Source organism: Nothobranchius furzeri, chromosome 3, assembly GCF_043380555.1.
Source record: "Nothobranchius furzeri strain GRZ-AD chromosome 3, NfurGRZ-RIMD1, whole genome shotgun sequence".
NCBI classification, from domain to species: domain Eukaryota; kingdom Metazoa; phylum Chordata; class Actinopteri; order Cyprinodontiformes; family Nothobranchiidae; genus Nothobranchius; species Nothobranchius furzeri.
Window position 1 is genome coordinate 53,444,097 of NC_091743.1, and position 17,865 is coordinate 53,461,961.

General features: G+C 40.8%; 1 protein-coding gene across 4 annotated transcripts in view; it reads right to left on the reverse strand.

The window, feature by feature from the left end:
- Positions 1–278: 278 nt before the first annotated feature.
- The window catches only part of quo (quattro), a 40,710-nt gene continuing 23,123 nt past the window's right edge, over positions 279–17,865 (reverse strand). For 3 of the 4 annotated variants that reach the window (XM_015959468.3, XM_015959470.3, XM_015959467.3), the window contains exons 7-22: positions 17,357–17,443; positions 17,133–17,249; positions 15,428–15,526; positions 15,203–15,351; positions 13,824–13,962; positions 13,526–13,648; positions 10,881–11,078; positions 9,817–10,790; positions 9,485–9,734; positions 7,222–7,311; positions 5,233–5,457; positions 3,503–3,673; positions 2,825–3,002; positions 1,696–1,812; positions 1,366–1,620; positions 279–1,104 (exon numbers count right to left, since the gene is read on the reverse strand). In XM_015959468.3, coding sequence (XP_015814954.3) covers positions 866–1,104; positions 1,366–1,620; positions 1,696–1,812; positions 2,825–3,002; positions 3,503–3,673; positions 5,233–5,457; positions 7,222–7,311; positions 9,485–9,734; positions 9,817–10,790; positions 10,881–11,078; positions 13,526–13,648; positions 13,824–13,962; positions 15,203–15,351; positions 15,428–15,526; positions 17,133–17,249; positions 17,357–17,443 — 3,411 coding nt within the window. In that variant the 3' untranslated portion in view covers positions 279–865. The remainder of the gene's footprint in view (positions 1,105–1,365; positions 1,621–1,695; positions 1,813–2,824; positions 3,003–3,502; positions 3,674–5,232; positions 5,458–7,221; positions 7,312–9,484; positions 9,735–9,816; positions 10,791–10,880; positions 11,079–13,525; positions 13,649–13,823; positions 13,963–15,202; positions 15,352–15,427; positions 15,527–17,132; positions 17,250–17,356; positions 17,444–17,865) is intronic. The other variant, XM_070549334.1, reaches the window with a different exon arrangement.

Here is a 17,865-nt window from a genome sequence, read left to right on the forward strand (position 1 = left end):
TCCACAGAAACACACTTCACTGACCTGAGCTTCCTTTAAATGTGCTTCAGGAATCAGATTGGCAGAAAACATTTACAAAAGAACACATAAAAAAACACTGCCTCTTTATTATGAGAATGTACTGATGTCATCTTGAGTCAAATATAACGAATAATAAAATAATAAATGAAAAAATAAAGTTTAGATGTGTCAGTTGCTTTTTACTTCCAATTCTTGAGCTTGTGTTAAAATGACAGAATATCACATGTTAACATCAGAAAAAGAAATCTCAGTCTAGCTGTCAGTGCTGTTACGTTTATTACAAAAGGATGAACAGGTGTAAAACAACACAGCAACGCAGACACACATGACCGCATCTAGTTTCTACATAAGTCGTACAACTCTTCATGAGGTCGATATGATCATTCACACCAAGCCAATTGTAAAAAACATACGCGTCTTATTTTCTGATGAACTATTATCTGTAGTTGAGTCGTGTTAGGTAACTGGTTTTTGTGCATAAAGCACCAAACTTTTAAAAAAGCACCTTCAAAAACTTGTTTTTGATATAAACTGACAATTTTATAATGTTTTGAACAAAAAAACTAAAATTTACAGTGTAAAGAAATGTTTCTAGATTAGAAAAAAAATCCCTGGTCATGTTCACAACACAGATGAATTATAAACACATATGTGACCTGCTGTTTTAGTGGTAATGGTATAGAAATGCTTATTTACAGAGCTGGTTATAGTAACGTCTGGAATGGTGATGTAGTTCTGTTGTCTTCATGGCTGCTCTTACAATCAGGCTTCTTTTTATTTATCTCAAAGCTCTAAACCTGTCAAAACAAAAACCACAAATCAAAAATTACATTGCAGCTGAATCTTAAAAAAAGATGTGTGTTGTAAGAGGTGGCTGGTTTTCCACAGCGCATCCTGGCAGAGCGTCCTGTTTTGGAAAGACGGCGGTGGCTTCAGTGGACTGAGCAGCTCCAACCTCCCTGACGGTGATGATCGAAGCACAAACGGAGGAACTGTCGTCCACCTCTCCCATAGCGGACTGATAGCTGTGACAGGAACTGCTGAAACCACTCACACTCTCTCCCGAAGACTCAGAGCTGTCCACTGGAGAGAAGAGAAGTAACAACGGTGTGGATTAAAACTTAATTCAGGATGAATTAAACCAATGCGTTACTTTGTTACTGGGATATAAATCCCAATCTGGACAGCTGAGCAAACACTGTCAGGATTAGCTTTCACTCCTTTAATAGAGTGTCACTCTTTAAAAGTATTTACCCTGACCTTTGACCGGTGATTATATGGAGGAAGTGTCATCAGCACCCACAGAGAAATGAAACTTTTAAGTTTGGGCTTATATTTACTCACACAGTAAGTTCTGGTTTCCACCCTCGTGGTTGGAGTCATCCTCCTCCAGAGCTCCAGGGAGTGCCACATATCCTGGGAGACCAGCTAACACCGCCCTCCGCTCTGCCTCACAGGAGTATCCCACAGGAGACAAGGACCCTCGTCCTGAGGAATAGGAGGAGGACGAGCTGCTGCCTGAACCAACAGACTGTGGGTCAGACCCTGGAAGCTCACCCTGTGACCTATACGACCTGACTGAGGGGAAAACCTTGTTTTCTGTGAGGGGAAGATGTGAAAATAAGTGTCTTTTTTAGAAGCACAGTACAAAAAAAAGGTACATGAATCACTTACCTCTTCCCACCAGGACATAGTTCACAGCTCTGTCACTGATGGCTGCCTCACTGGGCTGGATGTCCATGAAAGGCTTGTTCCCGATACCCAGAAACACTCTCTCCTGCATGCGGATCTCTAAAAAACAAACACGAAGCATTGGACTACGCATTTTTGTAACTGGCAGCAAAAACTCAAGAAATCCATGAAGGACAAACAAAATAAGGTTTTTTGTTTGTTTTTGTTTTAAAGGCTGTACAATTTTCCACATTTGACCAAAGTTGACACAGGAAGACCTTAAAGGAGATATATTATGCAGAATTCACCTTTTGCATCCTTTCATGCTGCCATGTGGGTCTCTACTGCCTCTGTGAACACTCCAAATGTAGAAAAATCCGTCTATCCTTTTTCTGTCCGTGTTTGGTTTTAGGAATTATGTGGCTAAAACAAGCCATTTCATAAAGAACCCTTTGTGACGTCATTAATGAGGACAATAGAAATAAAACTACCTCTAGCTGCTTGAGGAGCAGCGGCTCTAATCCGAGGTCCTCTCACATCGACTACCTGATTGGAGCTTGAGTGGAGGAGGGATGGGCATGACCAGCTCCAGCTTGTTTATTAAAGTGACAGAACCTTGGTGTATGTATACTCACGGCATGATCAGATCATGTGTCCATGTAAACAGAGATTTGGGATTTTCGATCAACCAAGATTTGAATCGGATAGAGGAGATTTGGCGCATGTAAGTGTAGATATCGCTAGTTTTAGAGATCTGATCGTAAACACAAGAGAAGACCGAGGAGTTCTCTGGTTCTGTAGATGCACCAATATCTGGCGCATCACAGCCCCATACTGACTGGTCGAATGGCACCCTGGTGTGAACTTTGACTAGCTTGATGTCTGATGATTGGTTAGGTGAAATCCTGTAATTCTCAGAGTCTGTGAATAGGCACACCGACATCATTTATGATGTGATTGGAAGTGTCTAAATATAGATGTTGGCCCTATAAGGGGTTACCCATTACAATTTCCTAAATGTTTGACGTTCATTGACTTTGGCTGGTGTTGTTTGAAAAATTTTTCATCCTAAAAATGAACTTAGAACTATACCATATCTTAAATAAATACCCTGTTTACTTCCCCCCTGTACCTCTGTTGTGTATCGCCTGCTCCCACAGGAGCCGCTCCAGCTCTTTGGTCCAGGCCTCCTTCACTTCTCGGCTGACAGCTTGCAGTGTGTACGTGTCCTGGCTTTTCCTCTTTCTGAACCAGATTTCAAAACACAAGCCACTGTCTCCACTGTTTTGGGTCATGCCTATGTCAGACGTCTTAATACAAAGAGAAAAACATGGAGATTGATTAGCATCACAGTTCCTTAGGCAGCAGCTTTAGAGAGTTCATCAAACTCATGCAAGAATCAACAACTTTCATTGTTGGATCAGCTTGTCTGAAATGTGCCAGAGGGGAAAAATTAAAGGCTTGACAGAACAACAGAATCAAGATACAAAAAGGCTCCAGAATGAAGCTAATAAATTGATTTTCATGCATTAAAATAAAGAAATTGATTTGTTAGAGGTCCAGTTTAGAGTATTTTTTCACCCTTTCTTATTACTGATAACATTAATGGGCATGAAAACAAGTTACTGTATTTTACTGACAAAACTTACAGAATTAATTGGGAAAATTCCAAATTTTAAACCAGATCTTATCTTTTAGGGAAGTGATGTATTTCCATAGTGGAAAATTAATTTTTGCGTGTGTGTGTGTGGTGTGTGTGTGTGTGTGTGTGTGTGTTTGCGTAAGAACAAATGATGCATAAGATTCCCACCTTGAAGGATTGCTTGTAGACGTATGTGTCATTTCCAACATCTGTCTTTCTAGTCTTGCTAAAGAGGATGAGTTCTTGAAAGAGAAAGATATGACGAAAGCATTTCTTCTTTCTGAATGTTACCAGGAACTCATCCTGACATCTGAGCTGACCCTGTTCTTTCAGATTGACCTTAAGAGACACAATAAGGGGGGAAAAACAATGTTGGGTTTCAGTGCTAAAGTCTGCAGAAAATACTCCTAAAAGTGATTTTATTTTTTAACTGAACGAGTTTCTACAGAAATCTACAGTTAGGATTGAACAGAAAACCATTAAACTTTTGCTGAACTTTTATCTGCTGATTATCAACTAAGAAACAATGTTAAGCCGGGCGTACACTGTGTGACTTTTTCACTTTTTTGAGCCGATTTTCCACTCGTGCGAGAATCCACGAGATCGGGGCGAGTTTTGCGCCGAGCGGTCGTGTAGTGTACAGGGGGGTTACGAGAGGCGATTAATACCACGTGACCAGCTACCGATCAGCAATCGTAAGCTCGCACGGACTTCTGGAGTGTTTGATATTTTGCTCGTCCCTCGTGAGGGTATCGCACTGTTGAAGCAGCGCTGCGAGCAGCTGTGACCCAAAAAGTATCAGAACCGCTCACGGCGCATGCACAATCCTGCATCAACACCGCTCGCCCGCTATTTCCCTAATAACACACGTTGTTCGTTTTTGTTTCAACACGTTTTTTACTCACAAAGATTGTCAAGAATGCGTGTTTGTCGTGTTCATGTCAAATCAAACTGATCACAAAACACAGATTTACTCTCTTTATTTCGTTTTCCTAATCCAACCCCCATAAATCCATGTGTGTCCTCCTGCAGCACTCCCGAAGGACAACAGGCAAGACAAGACAAAAAAGTCTGACGTGTTGTGTAAAAACTGCTATTTTAGCATATTTTTAGGGCCGACGTGTTGCTACCAGACGTACAGTGTGAGCAGTCAGGTCGCATCCGAGAAATGGGTCGTACAGTGTGAGCACATGACTCGTGAGATCTGCCCTGCGAGGAAGTCGTACAGTTTGAGCTGAAGCTGAACGCTGCGAGTGAAAAAGTCGCACAGTGTCCGCCCGCCTTTACTCCAACTCAACTTTTGTTGTTTGCCTCATCTGATAATTGAGTCAGTAATGAATTCAAACAACAACTCCCTTCATAGTCATGGAAATTTTAAGCAGACAATGATGCCCCCCCCCCCCCCCCCCATCGCCTTCATCATGCTGACTGGACCCATAGACATGAATATGTAGATGTGCCATTGGGCGCTGGAGCGTAACAGCCTCGCCGCCATACTGGATGGATTCCTCACTCTCCAAACCCAACTAGAGTCAACACAGAATGAGCAACAATTCCTGTTTTTAAGCAGCCAATGGTTGCAACAACTGGCAACTACTGACTTTGTGAAAATGCGTAATTAAATGTGTTTTTTAGTTGGGTAAACCACCTTCCTCAGTAGAATTAAATGCACTGGGGGCTAATTGGAACCCATTCAAGATGGCAGCCCGCTGCCACGCCAGCTCCAGTAGGTAGAGCCAGTCCATATGGTGTCTACGTGTATGATGTCTATGATTGGACCTGCCAACTTCCTGTGTACAGCACTAAACCAGAGTGTTCTAATGTATCCTTTCTAGACATCCACATTGCCACTAAACTAATAAATAAATTAAAAAAACACACATTTAGAGCTCACTTACATCACAGTTGCAGATAGCGTCCATGGCCAGCAGGTTGTTGCCATGGCGAAGCTGGAAGTGGATAACCTCCAGAGCTGCATTGATCTCAGAGATCTCTCTGGTTTGATCTGGTCCACACTCCCTCATCACGTCCTGCAGCAGCAAGCTGTACTTACTGATGCGCTGCACGGGCTTCAGCAAATATGACCATAAGTCCATTTTATCCTCCAGCTTCAGCTGCTTTTCCTGGAACAACAGAAGAAAAAAATTAATGCTGGGAGGAGGAAGTCCATTAGGGCTGCACGGGACGTGATATGAAGAATAGAAGGTTGAGGAGGAAGGATTGGGGGGGGGGGGGGGGGGTGTTTACAAAAAAATGTGTCTAAATTCTCAGAGTAATTACCACCTTGCAAGTTTGTTCTGAAAGAGTGCACTATTGGAAAATGTCATTGCATACTTGTTAAATCATGCATGAATTGTGATTAGCCACACCTAGGCATGATTAGTGCCAGACTTTTGGAATTAACAAATCACTTCAATAGAACCTGACATGTCTGAGAACATCGAGTTGGCCTAAAGGTCTCAAAATGCAACAGGCCCCACTCTAAGGGAGTCACAACTGAAGGCCCATCTCACAATTGACTGAAAACATCCTGATGATCCACACTTTGGGGAAAAGACTGAGTTACATCCAAACACGGTGGTGGGAGTGTGATGGTCTGGGGCTGCTGTGCTGTTTCAGGACCTGAAGAACTTGATGTAATTGGTTATTATTATTAATTGAACTATAAATTCTGCTCTCTTCTGGAAAATAACTTAAGATAATATTGAACCTTCGACCTTAAATTTGTGGATTACTTGTTTATTCAATACATCTGCTGTGGTCTCTAGTAGCAATGAATGCCTTGCAGGCAGAACTCAGGGCACAAAATAGCCCACAAATCCCCGATGGCCCAGAAGGACCAAGTCTGCGACATCAGAGCTGCAATTAAAACTGGATGACTTGGAGTCTTATTCCCTGATGAATAGACATCTTGCCTCGGATTGGATAAAAGTAACGTGACTCTACCACTGACTCTGTTTGACCATGGACATGGATGCTTTATCTCCACAAATAAAAAGCCTGGAGGAGCTTCAGTTGTGTGTTTGAATTGCTAATGCTAGCGGAGGTTTCATTCACTGACCAATGAGCAGGCAGGATGCTCCGTACATCTCCGAGCAACCATGCAGGAGAGGTTGATTATTATTATGTTTTATATAGTAAAATCAGAAGTAAGATTTCACATAACTCTAGCAGCATCTTGTGAAACATCACATCTACCACTTTTTTAACTCTGAACCGCTTAAATAACCTTAATTCCCTCCAACCTGACACAGCCAAACAAAACAACGGAAGTTTCGATTTTGCCATGGAACAGCTGCTGGCCGCAGGTCGCCTCCCATGTGTCAGGTAATAAAAGCGACAGCGACAAATTTAGCTGATCGCGGTCATTTGTCGCCTCCCATGTGTCGAGCCCATAAAGCAACAGCAGCCTTCCCCGTCGTGAGTCAGTATGGGCAAGCCTAAGTCACAGTGTGACGTAGATCTGTCGGGCTTTTCAAATCGTAGATTTTCACTGTTTTTGTCTGTTTTCTACCAGAAGCTAATGCACAAGATAGGTGTAGGAGACTATTTTCATGTTCAGCCTGCATGAAAAAGTCAGAGTAACCAAATCAGAAATAATCCGTAAAAATGGTTTTTCAGTGAACCAGACCTGGATTTAAGCAGTTCAGCAAAGAATATCAAATTCCTATTACCTTTTAATATTGGGTCTGGTTGGTTCAGCTACCTTTTCTACCTATAAAAATGAAATCCTAATTTGAAAACTGCACTTTGTATTTACTCACTAGTTTTGATCTGGAATACCTACAATAGGAGACGTTTTTATCACAGGAAATTCACAAACTGACGAAAGGGTCTGAACTGAGATGAATGATGAGACCAAAACAACAGCTGTGGGCAATTCTCACCTTAAAGAACTTCTTTCCATGACTGATGAGAAGACGGTCGGACTGTGGTTTGTTCTTGCTGTAAAGAGCATAGAGAGCAAAACTCTCTCTCTAAAAAAACAAAATAAAAAGCTGTTTATCCTCCATATGACTAGCAACTAAAAGCTGTCACACTGAAATGCAAACTTGCAGACAAGGTGTGCAAACACAATAATTATCCTATTATAGGTTCAAAAGCACCAGGTCTCTTGGAAGCTGAAGATTTATTATCAGACTACTTACCAAACATCTGAAAGCACTTTCTTCACACCTGATTTTCCTTATTTATCATGATTCTTGAGTCAAATCAGATGATTGTGAGAAATTACTATGTGATGTTGGAAAATCTAGTGGCTTCTGATGAATAATACCACCTCTAGCTTGGGAAACAGAGTTTACATCTATTGCATATTTACAACCCAATAACAGGAGTGTGTATTGGCAAGAATCTGGCGATGCGACATACAGGGGAGACGATACAATATTTTGTGATAATAAGCAAGATAATATTTGTAATTTTAAGACTGAATTTTATTGGAAAACTCAGGCCAGGCGCTTCCATGACATGTGATCTTGTTGTTCCCTCAGAAAGGAGGCAGGAAAAACCGCTGCCCCCTAGCAGTCGGAGGTTTTACTGCACCACACAAAAGGAATACAGTAAATATTTGCATGTAAATTCCCAACGGCCTAAAATCAATACACAGCTTTTAAATATTGATTCAGCATCATAACACAAAAAATGCAATATTTTGGTGTATCGATCATTTCTCACATCTCAACTAGGGCTGGATGATATGGACAAAAACTCAGATCTTGTTAGTTTTTATCTATATTGTGATTAACAATATAGATAATTATTTTTCTTTTGGTACTATTTTTACAAAAAGGCAGTTAAGAGACAAACCTTCATGTCACGACTGTCACACAGGCACTTTTATTTATGCTTTATTTACAAGGGGGAAAACTTCCTGCCCTCATCTACTCCAGAAAGGACCAAGTTCACATCGACTCCTACGTTAAAAATGCCAACTTCGCAGCAGAGAAAAACATGTTTACAGCCTGGTACAAAAGATTTTTTAGGTTAATAGGTCAAGTTTACAGTTATGACAACTCTGAGGGGGGTGATGTAGTTACAGCTTAAACCCTCATCTATGGTCACGAGCTTTGGGTAGTGACTGGAAGAATGAGATTGCAGATACAAGCGGCCGAAATGAGTTTTCTCCGCAGGATGTCTGCACTCTCCCTTAGAGACAGGTTGAGAAGCTCGGTCATCTGGGAGGGGCTCAGAGTAGATCTGCTGCTTCTCCACGTTGAGAGGAGCCAGTTGAGATGGCTCAGGCATCTGGTCAGGATGCCTCCCTGGTGAGGTTTTCTGGGCAAGTCCAACCAGGAGGAGACCTAAATGTAGACCCAGGACACAATGGATGGACTATGTCTCTCGGATGGCCAGGGGATGCCTTGGGATTCCCGGGAGGAGCTGGCCCAAGCAACTGGGGAGAGGGAAGTCTGGGCCTCTCTGCTTAGGCTGCCGCCCCCACGACCCGAACCCGAATAAGCGAAGGAAAATGGATGAAATTATGAATAGTTAGGGCCATGTCCTTTTACTAGCTTTAGCACTAGTGGATTGCCCCCATGCCTGCTCCAGGGAAGGCATCAGCCCCAGTCTCACTGTAAAAGTGTTACAGCCTGGAAGGCAGAGGGTAGCAGAGTCATAGAATTGCGGTTTTCTGACTAAAAGCATCCACTGAGCTTCGGTTAGCTCCGGGTTAGCTCAGTTAGCTCGTAGCTACATCGTCTCAGGGTTTGTTGGGTGTCATTTACCTGACCACACCTTCACAGCCCCCCTCTCAGCTCCATTTTTGTATTTTCTGGGAGTGAAAAGATGTGTGACGTGGCCCAGATGGCGGTGGTGGGAACCGTCCACTGGGCTTCAATTCAGCTCTTCAGAGAGCTACAGGTGGCGGCACGGAGGTCTCGTCTATTATCTGAGTCTATTTATATTTATAATCTATGTAAAATAATTTAAATTCTATACGTGGCAAATATGAAAGGCCATTTCATATTACTAGCCATTATACGGCGTACAGCGGATTACGCTCACATGGGTCATGCAGAGCGGAGTCATTACAGGCAGACAGCTTGAGGGTTACGCCATTTTAACCATTGCAAGTGGAAAAACTTGAGATGCATCAAGTAAACTTTGGTGCACTCTGGATGTCAACACGTTCACATTTGTCTCACTCACATGACGCAGAAAGCAGTGTCCCACTCTGAAGGGCTCATGCACACAGGCCTCCAGCTCATCCAAGAAGTGGTGACGGTGAAAGTCGTGGAGTTTCTCCAAGTTGCCAAAGACGCTCCCCCTCTGCCCCCTCAGATCCTGAGGGACGTCTGTTCTCTCCAGCTCAGGGAAGTAATGCTCTCGGACATAACCCAGAGCTTTGACGTACTCCCTCTCCGTGGAAAGCAGCTCCTCCCAGATCTTCAGGACTTTTCTGCTCCAAAAGTAAGAACATTTAGATTTATTTCAAAGCTCTTCACTAACCCCAGGTGAGCACAGAGTCACGAGTTACTTACAAAACATTGCCGCCATTATTTTCTGTTGGTATGAGTAATGACTTTGAAGACCTTAACTCTTTAGACCTCTGGGTGGGGGCTACACATCCTTCACCCTCCACTTCATCGCCGTCTTGTTTTGACTCACAGTTCAGGTTTCCTGGCCACAGACTCTCGTTACGGTACATGTGCAGAATTTTGGTGGGCGGCAGATTCTGATCCAGGGAGTGTTTCTTACTGTGACAGTGTTTGTGGCTTGTACTCAAGGGTGAACATCCAGAAAACCTCCTCACACACGAGCCATCGCTTAAAGATCGACCCAGATGTTGGTGCGATGGAAAACCCTCCCCTTCTTTCACAGAGCTGCTCAGATCTGCTTCACTGTGATGCTCTCTTGGTCTGTGTTTACACTCTGGACGCCAATCATCTTGTTCAGGAACAATGAGAGTCCCTGTCTCATTTTTAGGTTTTGTTTCTGGAGATGGGTGAGCCTTTGGCACTTCCTTTTCCTTACCTTTGATTGTGGTTTCAAACTTGAGCTCACTGCATGCACCATGCATTCGCTCTTTTGAATCTCCTGCAGAATTATCGGTTTCTTTAGGAGAGACTGACTGTACAATCAGAGAGCTCTCAGCCTCCCCCGGCTCATTCCTTTCCCCCTCCCTCTCTGATCCGCTGTGTTCCCCTAGAGGGGTTGCAGCTGTGGTCGGCTGGATCTGCTTCTTATCTATGCTTTTTTTCTTCTCCTGCATCTCCTCAAAACGCTGCTTGACTCCTTGGCTCTGGTTCCAGGCCACATTCCACATTCTCATCATCCCAGAGGCCCCTGCTCCCATGGCACGGGCTTTGGCTTTTAGAGCTTGAAAGCATCTCGGGGAAAATTCACGATCTAACTTCTCCTCATACATTTGGATGGTAGTTAGGGTCTGAACTGAGAGACATCCGTCCTCTACCTGTTCCAAAAACCTACTACACTCTTCGGTAAAAGCTGATGCCTGCACAGATAAGAGAATATTAGAATATTGCATTCAGAATTTAACTCAAATCATTCAAAATTATCAACCCGAAGCAGCAGAACTACAAACCTGTTCGCAGAAACTGTAGATTTGCATCAGTGGCTCCAGGTCTTTCTTCCTCTGTTCCACCCTCAACATGAAGTCTTCTACGTTAGATTTAAAAGTGCCAACCAGGGTCTGAAAAACGTCTGCAGCAGGACTGGAGTCGCCGTTCTGAACGATCTCCCCTGCCTCAGTCACAAGGCTCAAAGCAAGCTGTTGTTTTTCCTGAAACGGGATGATAAATATTTAGCTGTTGTCCTCCGTTACCAACACTTATCAGTGCAAGCTGACACCAAAACAAGTTTTAATCTCTTGAAGGTTGTGTCTTTTAAAAGGTGCAAACAGATAATATCTCTTTGAAAAGCCTCAGTTTGGAGAAACAGATACCGCATAAGTTTGACCAGACAGGTGAGCTACTAGTTAGCCTAACAACTCATAAAATTGTTATGCACGCATTTAATGATTTTTGTCTTAGCCTTTACATTTTCATGCTACATGATTTTATCCTTAGACTTTTGTTGTTTGTTGAAGGAAGCATTTAGAGCAGCTACTGTAGCTTTTATACAGTTGCTAAATGATTGAGACTTGTAAAATTTTTGACAAATCTACGATTATAAAAAAGTGCACGAGCTGTTTCTAAAGGCACTTTGTACTTTGGCTTACTGAGACCAAATTTTAATCACTAAAAACCTCTTGGGCTGCAGCGTATTAAATAATTTTGTAACTGAGTGTTACATTGGAAAATCCCATAGACTACCTAGTAGTCACATAGGTGTATAACACCAACTGTTCAAAGCCTCAATGGTAAAAATATGCTGTCTCCCTTTTTCATGCATGCGCCTCTAAAATTCAGTCCGGTCATTTTTCTGGTTTATTTGATCAAATCTAGCTTCAAGGATTATTTGTAACAGAATCTTTTTTTTTTTTACATATTTATGCTAATTGACCAAAACCATCATGGTCCGCTCTCGTCCCAGAATCTAAACTGAACTGGCTAAAGGGGAATTTTAATTATGCAGCTCCAAGTTATTGGAATTATCTACAGAAGGAAATAAAGATGTCAATAGATGAATTTAAATTAATCTTAAAAGACAGAGAACACACCTCACTGGGCAAGTGTAGCCGATTTGGTTACTGAATCTTGTTTCACTACGGTAAATCTTAAAAATCTTGTACTATTGATGTATTGTCTGTGCTTTTGTTGTAACATGTGAATTATGCGTAAATCTTTGTCTTGTGTACCTGCTTTCTTTGATGAGGTCATTCTTTAAAAAAACCTTTGATATCTCAAACATTTGATAATCTCAACGCTACAGTCTTTGATAGTTTAAAACAAGGAATAAAAAAAGGAACAGTCTGCCCTGATAATCTTCATTTCTCCAAACTGAGCCTGTTCAAAGAACTATTTACAACAGATATTTTATTTTTCATAACATTTAGACAGAATCCCATGTCAAAAATTAAGAATAGAATAGAATAGTCATTTATTGTCATTGTCCGCGAAGGCCCGACAACATTGATGATGCCAACACCGAGCCCCCTTGCAGCATAAATAGGGTTAAAGATGTAGAAAAATATGGAAGAAAAACAGTGTCACCAGAATATGAGTTTCAGTTAGACTTTTAATTCATGACATTTATTTTTCTATTTTTTTTATTATGTATTTTGAATTTATTTTAAATTAAATGACACCAGCAAAACTTCCATCAGTAAAAATTCTACATCAAAAGTGGTGTTCTCCTGGTGACCACACCAAAGCAAATGTCGCTTGATCTAGTCGGCGCCTCACTGGTGTCACGTGATCAGAGAAGTACATTTTGATTTGCTAAAAGCCACTCGACTCAATCGAGTGACGTTTACTTTAGCTTGGGTCACCAGGAGGTCACCTCAGTTGGTGAACTTCTGAAGATGGAATTCTGCAGTTGAATTTGTACAGATTAGTTTTTTGCTGGTTTGTTTTAAGTAAACAAAACAAACAAAAATATTATATATCAAATTCACAGAATAAAAACTCTATGTCAGAAATTCTCTGTCTAAAAAAGTCATATTCTGTGGTGAGACTGTATTCCATAAAAACATGATAAAAACATAAATAAGGTACAAAACGCAGCAAAAGGAGGTAGAGGATGGTTTAAAGCACGTTGGAAAAAATATACAATGGAAGTTGCATATGAATATGCGTGCAGTTGGTTACATGTGTAAATGGCTTGTTTTTCATATAGCACCTTCTTAGATTCCTAGAACCCCCCAAGGTGCTTTACAACACAATAAGTCCTCCATCCATTCACACACACATTTACTCCCTGTTGGTGATGAGATGTAGCCACAGCTGTCCTGGAGTCCTGCACAGACAGAGGCTAAGCTGCCGAATACTGGTCCCTCCGACAAGGCAAGGTGGGTTAAGTGCCTTGCCCAAGGACACAATGGCAGAATTCTCCGCCGGAAGCTGAGATCAATCCTCAAACCCTCCGATTACTGGACATCCCGCTCTACCCCCGAGCTACTGCTGCCCCACTGTGTGTGTGTGTGTGTGTGTGTGTGTGTGTGTGTGTGTGTGTGTGTGTGTGAGAGATAAGACAAAAATATGTAGGATAATGAGAAGAAAAAGTAGTTATGGAGAAGAAACTAAACCAACTAGCAGAGTTTGACTAAACAGGGATGAGTTTTATTACCTTGGAGTGACTCAGCAGCAGATTAAAGTCCTGTAAGATCTTCTCAGTGCCAACTTGAGTGTCATCTATTGTCTCACAGTTCTTCAGGCTCTGTTCGCCCTCCGAACTGAACCACGTCCCCACCTGTGAAACAGACAGAAGTTATTTGGCGTTTCCTCCTAACAGTTTACTAAAAACAGTCAAACATGGACGAAACAAACTGCTATTCGTAACCACAGAATTCCATGACAGAACTTTGGACGTATCTGCACTCATGCATTTTAAAAAAGTGTGCTCAGACTGAAAGAAGCAAAGTTACCGAGATGATTTTGGCCTCTGTCTCTCTGAGTTTATGGAGGAATTCCAGCTGCTGCAGAGACTCGTTGGATCTCATCACCAACATGTGCAGCTTCTCCTCCACTTGGTTGTACAGATCTGTCATGGACTCCAAAGCATCTCTGCACAAAGAGGAGACAAACAGGTCTAACCATGAGAACTCACACTACTACAGTATAGTAAAGGCTTTGAACTGCAACACTTTAGGAATTTATAGTTCATTTAACGTCAGCTATGTCTATTAAAAACAAAAAATTATTACCAGATGCAGTGATTAATGATCAGATATGTGTTTTACTAAGTGTGTGCATCATAAATGTTCCCTTGTCTCACTCCCATTTCTCAAAGCTGCATGTTAAAGCTCGACTTGGAACCTTTTAAAGAACAAACCATGCAAAATATGATTTTTGCCCACTTAAACCTTTTATCGGGACTGTAACCCAGATGCAAAACAGAGACTAGGACTTTTCATCTCTGTTTATCATGAACCCACACAGATGTTTTCATGTTGGTGTCAGATTAGGAGTCACCGTTTCTTCAGAACTGTGTGGGAGTGTTCAGACTGGACTTGGTGCAGCTTCAGCTCTCCTGCAAGTTATTTTGGATAAGTTGTGTAAGTTTGGGAGGAAAAAAGCTCATAAATCCAACATTCATTTAAAAAAGGTTCATGATATTCAGTCTGCACCACATCTGGCTGGAGGTCAAAAAAGAGCCACAAACAGAGAACCTTACAGATTTTCAAAGCTTATGAAACAGTGGTCGCTCCTAAAACTCTCTGAGGTAAGAAGAATGTAATCACAAAGTTTAAAGTTATTCATAAATAATCTTAATAAATAGTTAATGAAAGTTTTTTTCTCAGACCTCGGCTGCTTTTGTCACCCAGTCTATTACCTGGTTAAGACAGCACTTTGTGCAGCACGTGCTTCAAAATGAGAAACGTGGACAAATGGAAGACAAAAGAAGACTAAAAAATGCATCTTCAGAAAATGAGCAGAATGTTCTGCCTTTGAAAAATGAGTGCAAGAAATTAATCAAAGACCTGAAAAAGGATTTGGATCCATCTGCCAGTCAAGTTTTCAGCTGAAAGCTGGGAGAGAATCAACCTGTTGGGGCTAAAATACCATTTTGAACTGAGAAGAAGTGAAAAATCTGACAAGCCTGAAAAAGTGTTGAGGAGGACCACTTTGAAAGATTATGAAAAGTCTGACTCAATAGAAGAGAACGAAGAAAAACATTAAGAAATCAAAGATGGTTTGTGACTTGTCTAGTACACCAAACCACATGGATTATGTTGCAATGTGATTAGTTCATTAATCACTGTGCTGCGGTGATAAATGTGCAATTAAATGATACATTTGATACCTGTAATCTTCTGATTGTGAGAATCTGAACTCCTCCTTCTTCATCCTGGCCAGTAGCGTCCCTCCTTCCTTTTGCAGAGTTACCAGCCCGGCATCTTCCAGTACCTCTTTCATTAAAACCCTTTGTTCTTGAATGCTTTCCTGCACTTCCTGTGGTGAAAGCACAACAAAAGTCAACATGTGACACGAAACTGCACCAGAACATCACAGCATAAATGTATCTTACCTGTGCAGCGTGCATCTGTTTTCTGCTATCTACCTTCTTGATGGCATTATGCAGCAAACTGTTGGCTCCTCGCAGATCGGCCATGAAAGATACTAGTTTCTGAATTAATTAAAAATGAGACAGAAAAGTCATGCAGTTTAATGAATGTGTACACATTGAATCAAAAGACTGAATAAAGTGGAGCACGGATAGCAACCCCAGAGGAATCCTGCAAACCGCAAACGTTTGTTCATAAAACATGCATGGAGTAAATGAGTTCCCTGCATTAGCTCTCTGATGCCTAGACAACAAACATTTATAATTTAACAAACAAAATTATGACTTAATTAAGACATAATTATAACAGTCAATTTAAAGTGATTGTATGGAAATTAACACCAACCAGAAAGTCCAGCCCCCGGCCAGAAGCTGAATTCAATGTAACCTTCTTTCCAACACGATTGAGACATTTGACTGTGATATTTCACTATAGAACTCCTACGTTCCTTTTACGTTTTTCCATTTGATGATCAGTTTTTGATTCAGTTCTTCCTCTAGTGGTCTCAGATTATCTAGATTACTGCTTCCCCTGCACATCTGGTCATTATTTGTTAGTCATACCACCGATATTGTCTAAATCATCTGATAACTGGTTCCCAGTTGCTCCTCGTTAGTTCCTTATCTCTCCTTTTTCTCTGCAGCCCAGTTTACTTGAATTTATTTCCCAGCTCTTCTACAATCTGACTCTACTTATCCATTTCCACTTAAAACAGATTTATGTATGACTCAAGTAAAGAAGAATGCACCTTACTCACAGCAATGACTATCGTTGTCTGTAGATGGCAGAAGCTGAACAAAATAAATGAATAAATGCCATTTTTGACATGTTAAAGCAATTAATTTCTCTGTGAAAAATGAAAAAGATTACACACTTTGACAAGAATAAAATATATATCGTTATCAGCAAGATGAATCGTAGGAGATTTTAGCCAAATATGTGGCAAATGTTGGCAAGTGGTGCATTGTTCCATGCAGGAAAGTTTTTATATCTTTATTAGATGACCTTACGGATACCACCAAAAAACATTGGAACAAGCATTATTTTTGTGATAAATCACCAGCAGAGACCCAAAAAAATAAATTAGATTTTAAAAATTGAAATGTGTCCAAGTTTAAAGAAAAAACTGGTTCACAACCTGATCTTACAAGCTTGTTTCACACCTGATAAGTGGCTAAACAAACATCTGGTTGAGACTGGACTAAAACTGGAAGACAATCATCATCTTTAGGAGCAAATTCCAAAATAACAAAAAAAAAAAAAAAAAAACTACAGTACTGGCATAAAATACTGAAAATGTCAATAAAGTTTGTCCTTAAAAGCAAACGATTAAAAACTGAGGTTCAGAATGCAATTGTTAATGCAAGAATATAAACAAATGCTATAAATGTTCAAACTTTGCAAAAGATCCCAGCATTCGATGATGTTATGCATAGTAGGTTTCAATTAAAACTCCCATTAAAATGGTCTATAATGCATTTATAACGCGCCCTTCAAAGCAGTACCATCAACCCCACATTGGAACCTTAATATACGGATTTAAAAGATGCTTCAAAGACAAATATCTTTAAGCATAAAATTGAAAAAATTGTGCAGTTTTGAATAAACAGCAACATCATCTGAGTTCTACAGAAAAGCTTCACTCTAGTCAGAGAAGTTGTTTATTACCTGGTGGAACTGCAGCCAGTGGAAATGACTGTACATAAACGTCCCTCCCAGGTCAGAGGTCAGCTGAGAAGCTTCCACCGTCTTGTTTAGGGCTCTTACTGAAGTCGCCATGTCAATCTAATGAAGATCACAAATACAGCCTCACTAAGGCAGTAGAAAACCTCTCTGGTGCCAATTAGAATAAAAAAATGAAGATGGATAATAAAGTTGTTTTGATTTCTGACCTGCAGACCAGGATGTTTCTCAGGTCGAGGACAGTTGTCTTTATCCTTTAACATGATGATGCTGTGAACGGTGTGGAGCGTTTGCTCCTGTATAAGGAAGGAAAAAAGGTCAAAAATCAGTTGGTCAGAACATTTAGCCTGGGTACTTTTGTTTATGTTCTGGAAAAATGTATTTACTCAGAGAATTAGTTTTAAATTTGATATTTATTCAATTTACAGAAGAAAATACTCTGAAATGTGTGTGTGTGTGTGTGTGTGTGTGTGTGTGTGTGTGTGTGTGTGTGTGTGTGTGTGCAGTGTTCTTGTTTTTTATTTATTGAAATTTGTGATTTTTGCAGATGATACAAATTTATGTTGTTCAGGTAATAATTTACAGAAACTTTTGCCCTTAATAGAAAAATAATTGGGAATCCTTAAAACTGGTTTGATATTAATAAACTCAATTTAAAAAAGACAAAATTTATGATATTTGGTAATCAAAAGGAACTTGACAGGGAAATTAACTTAAA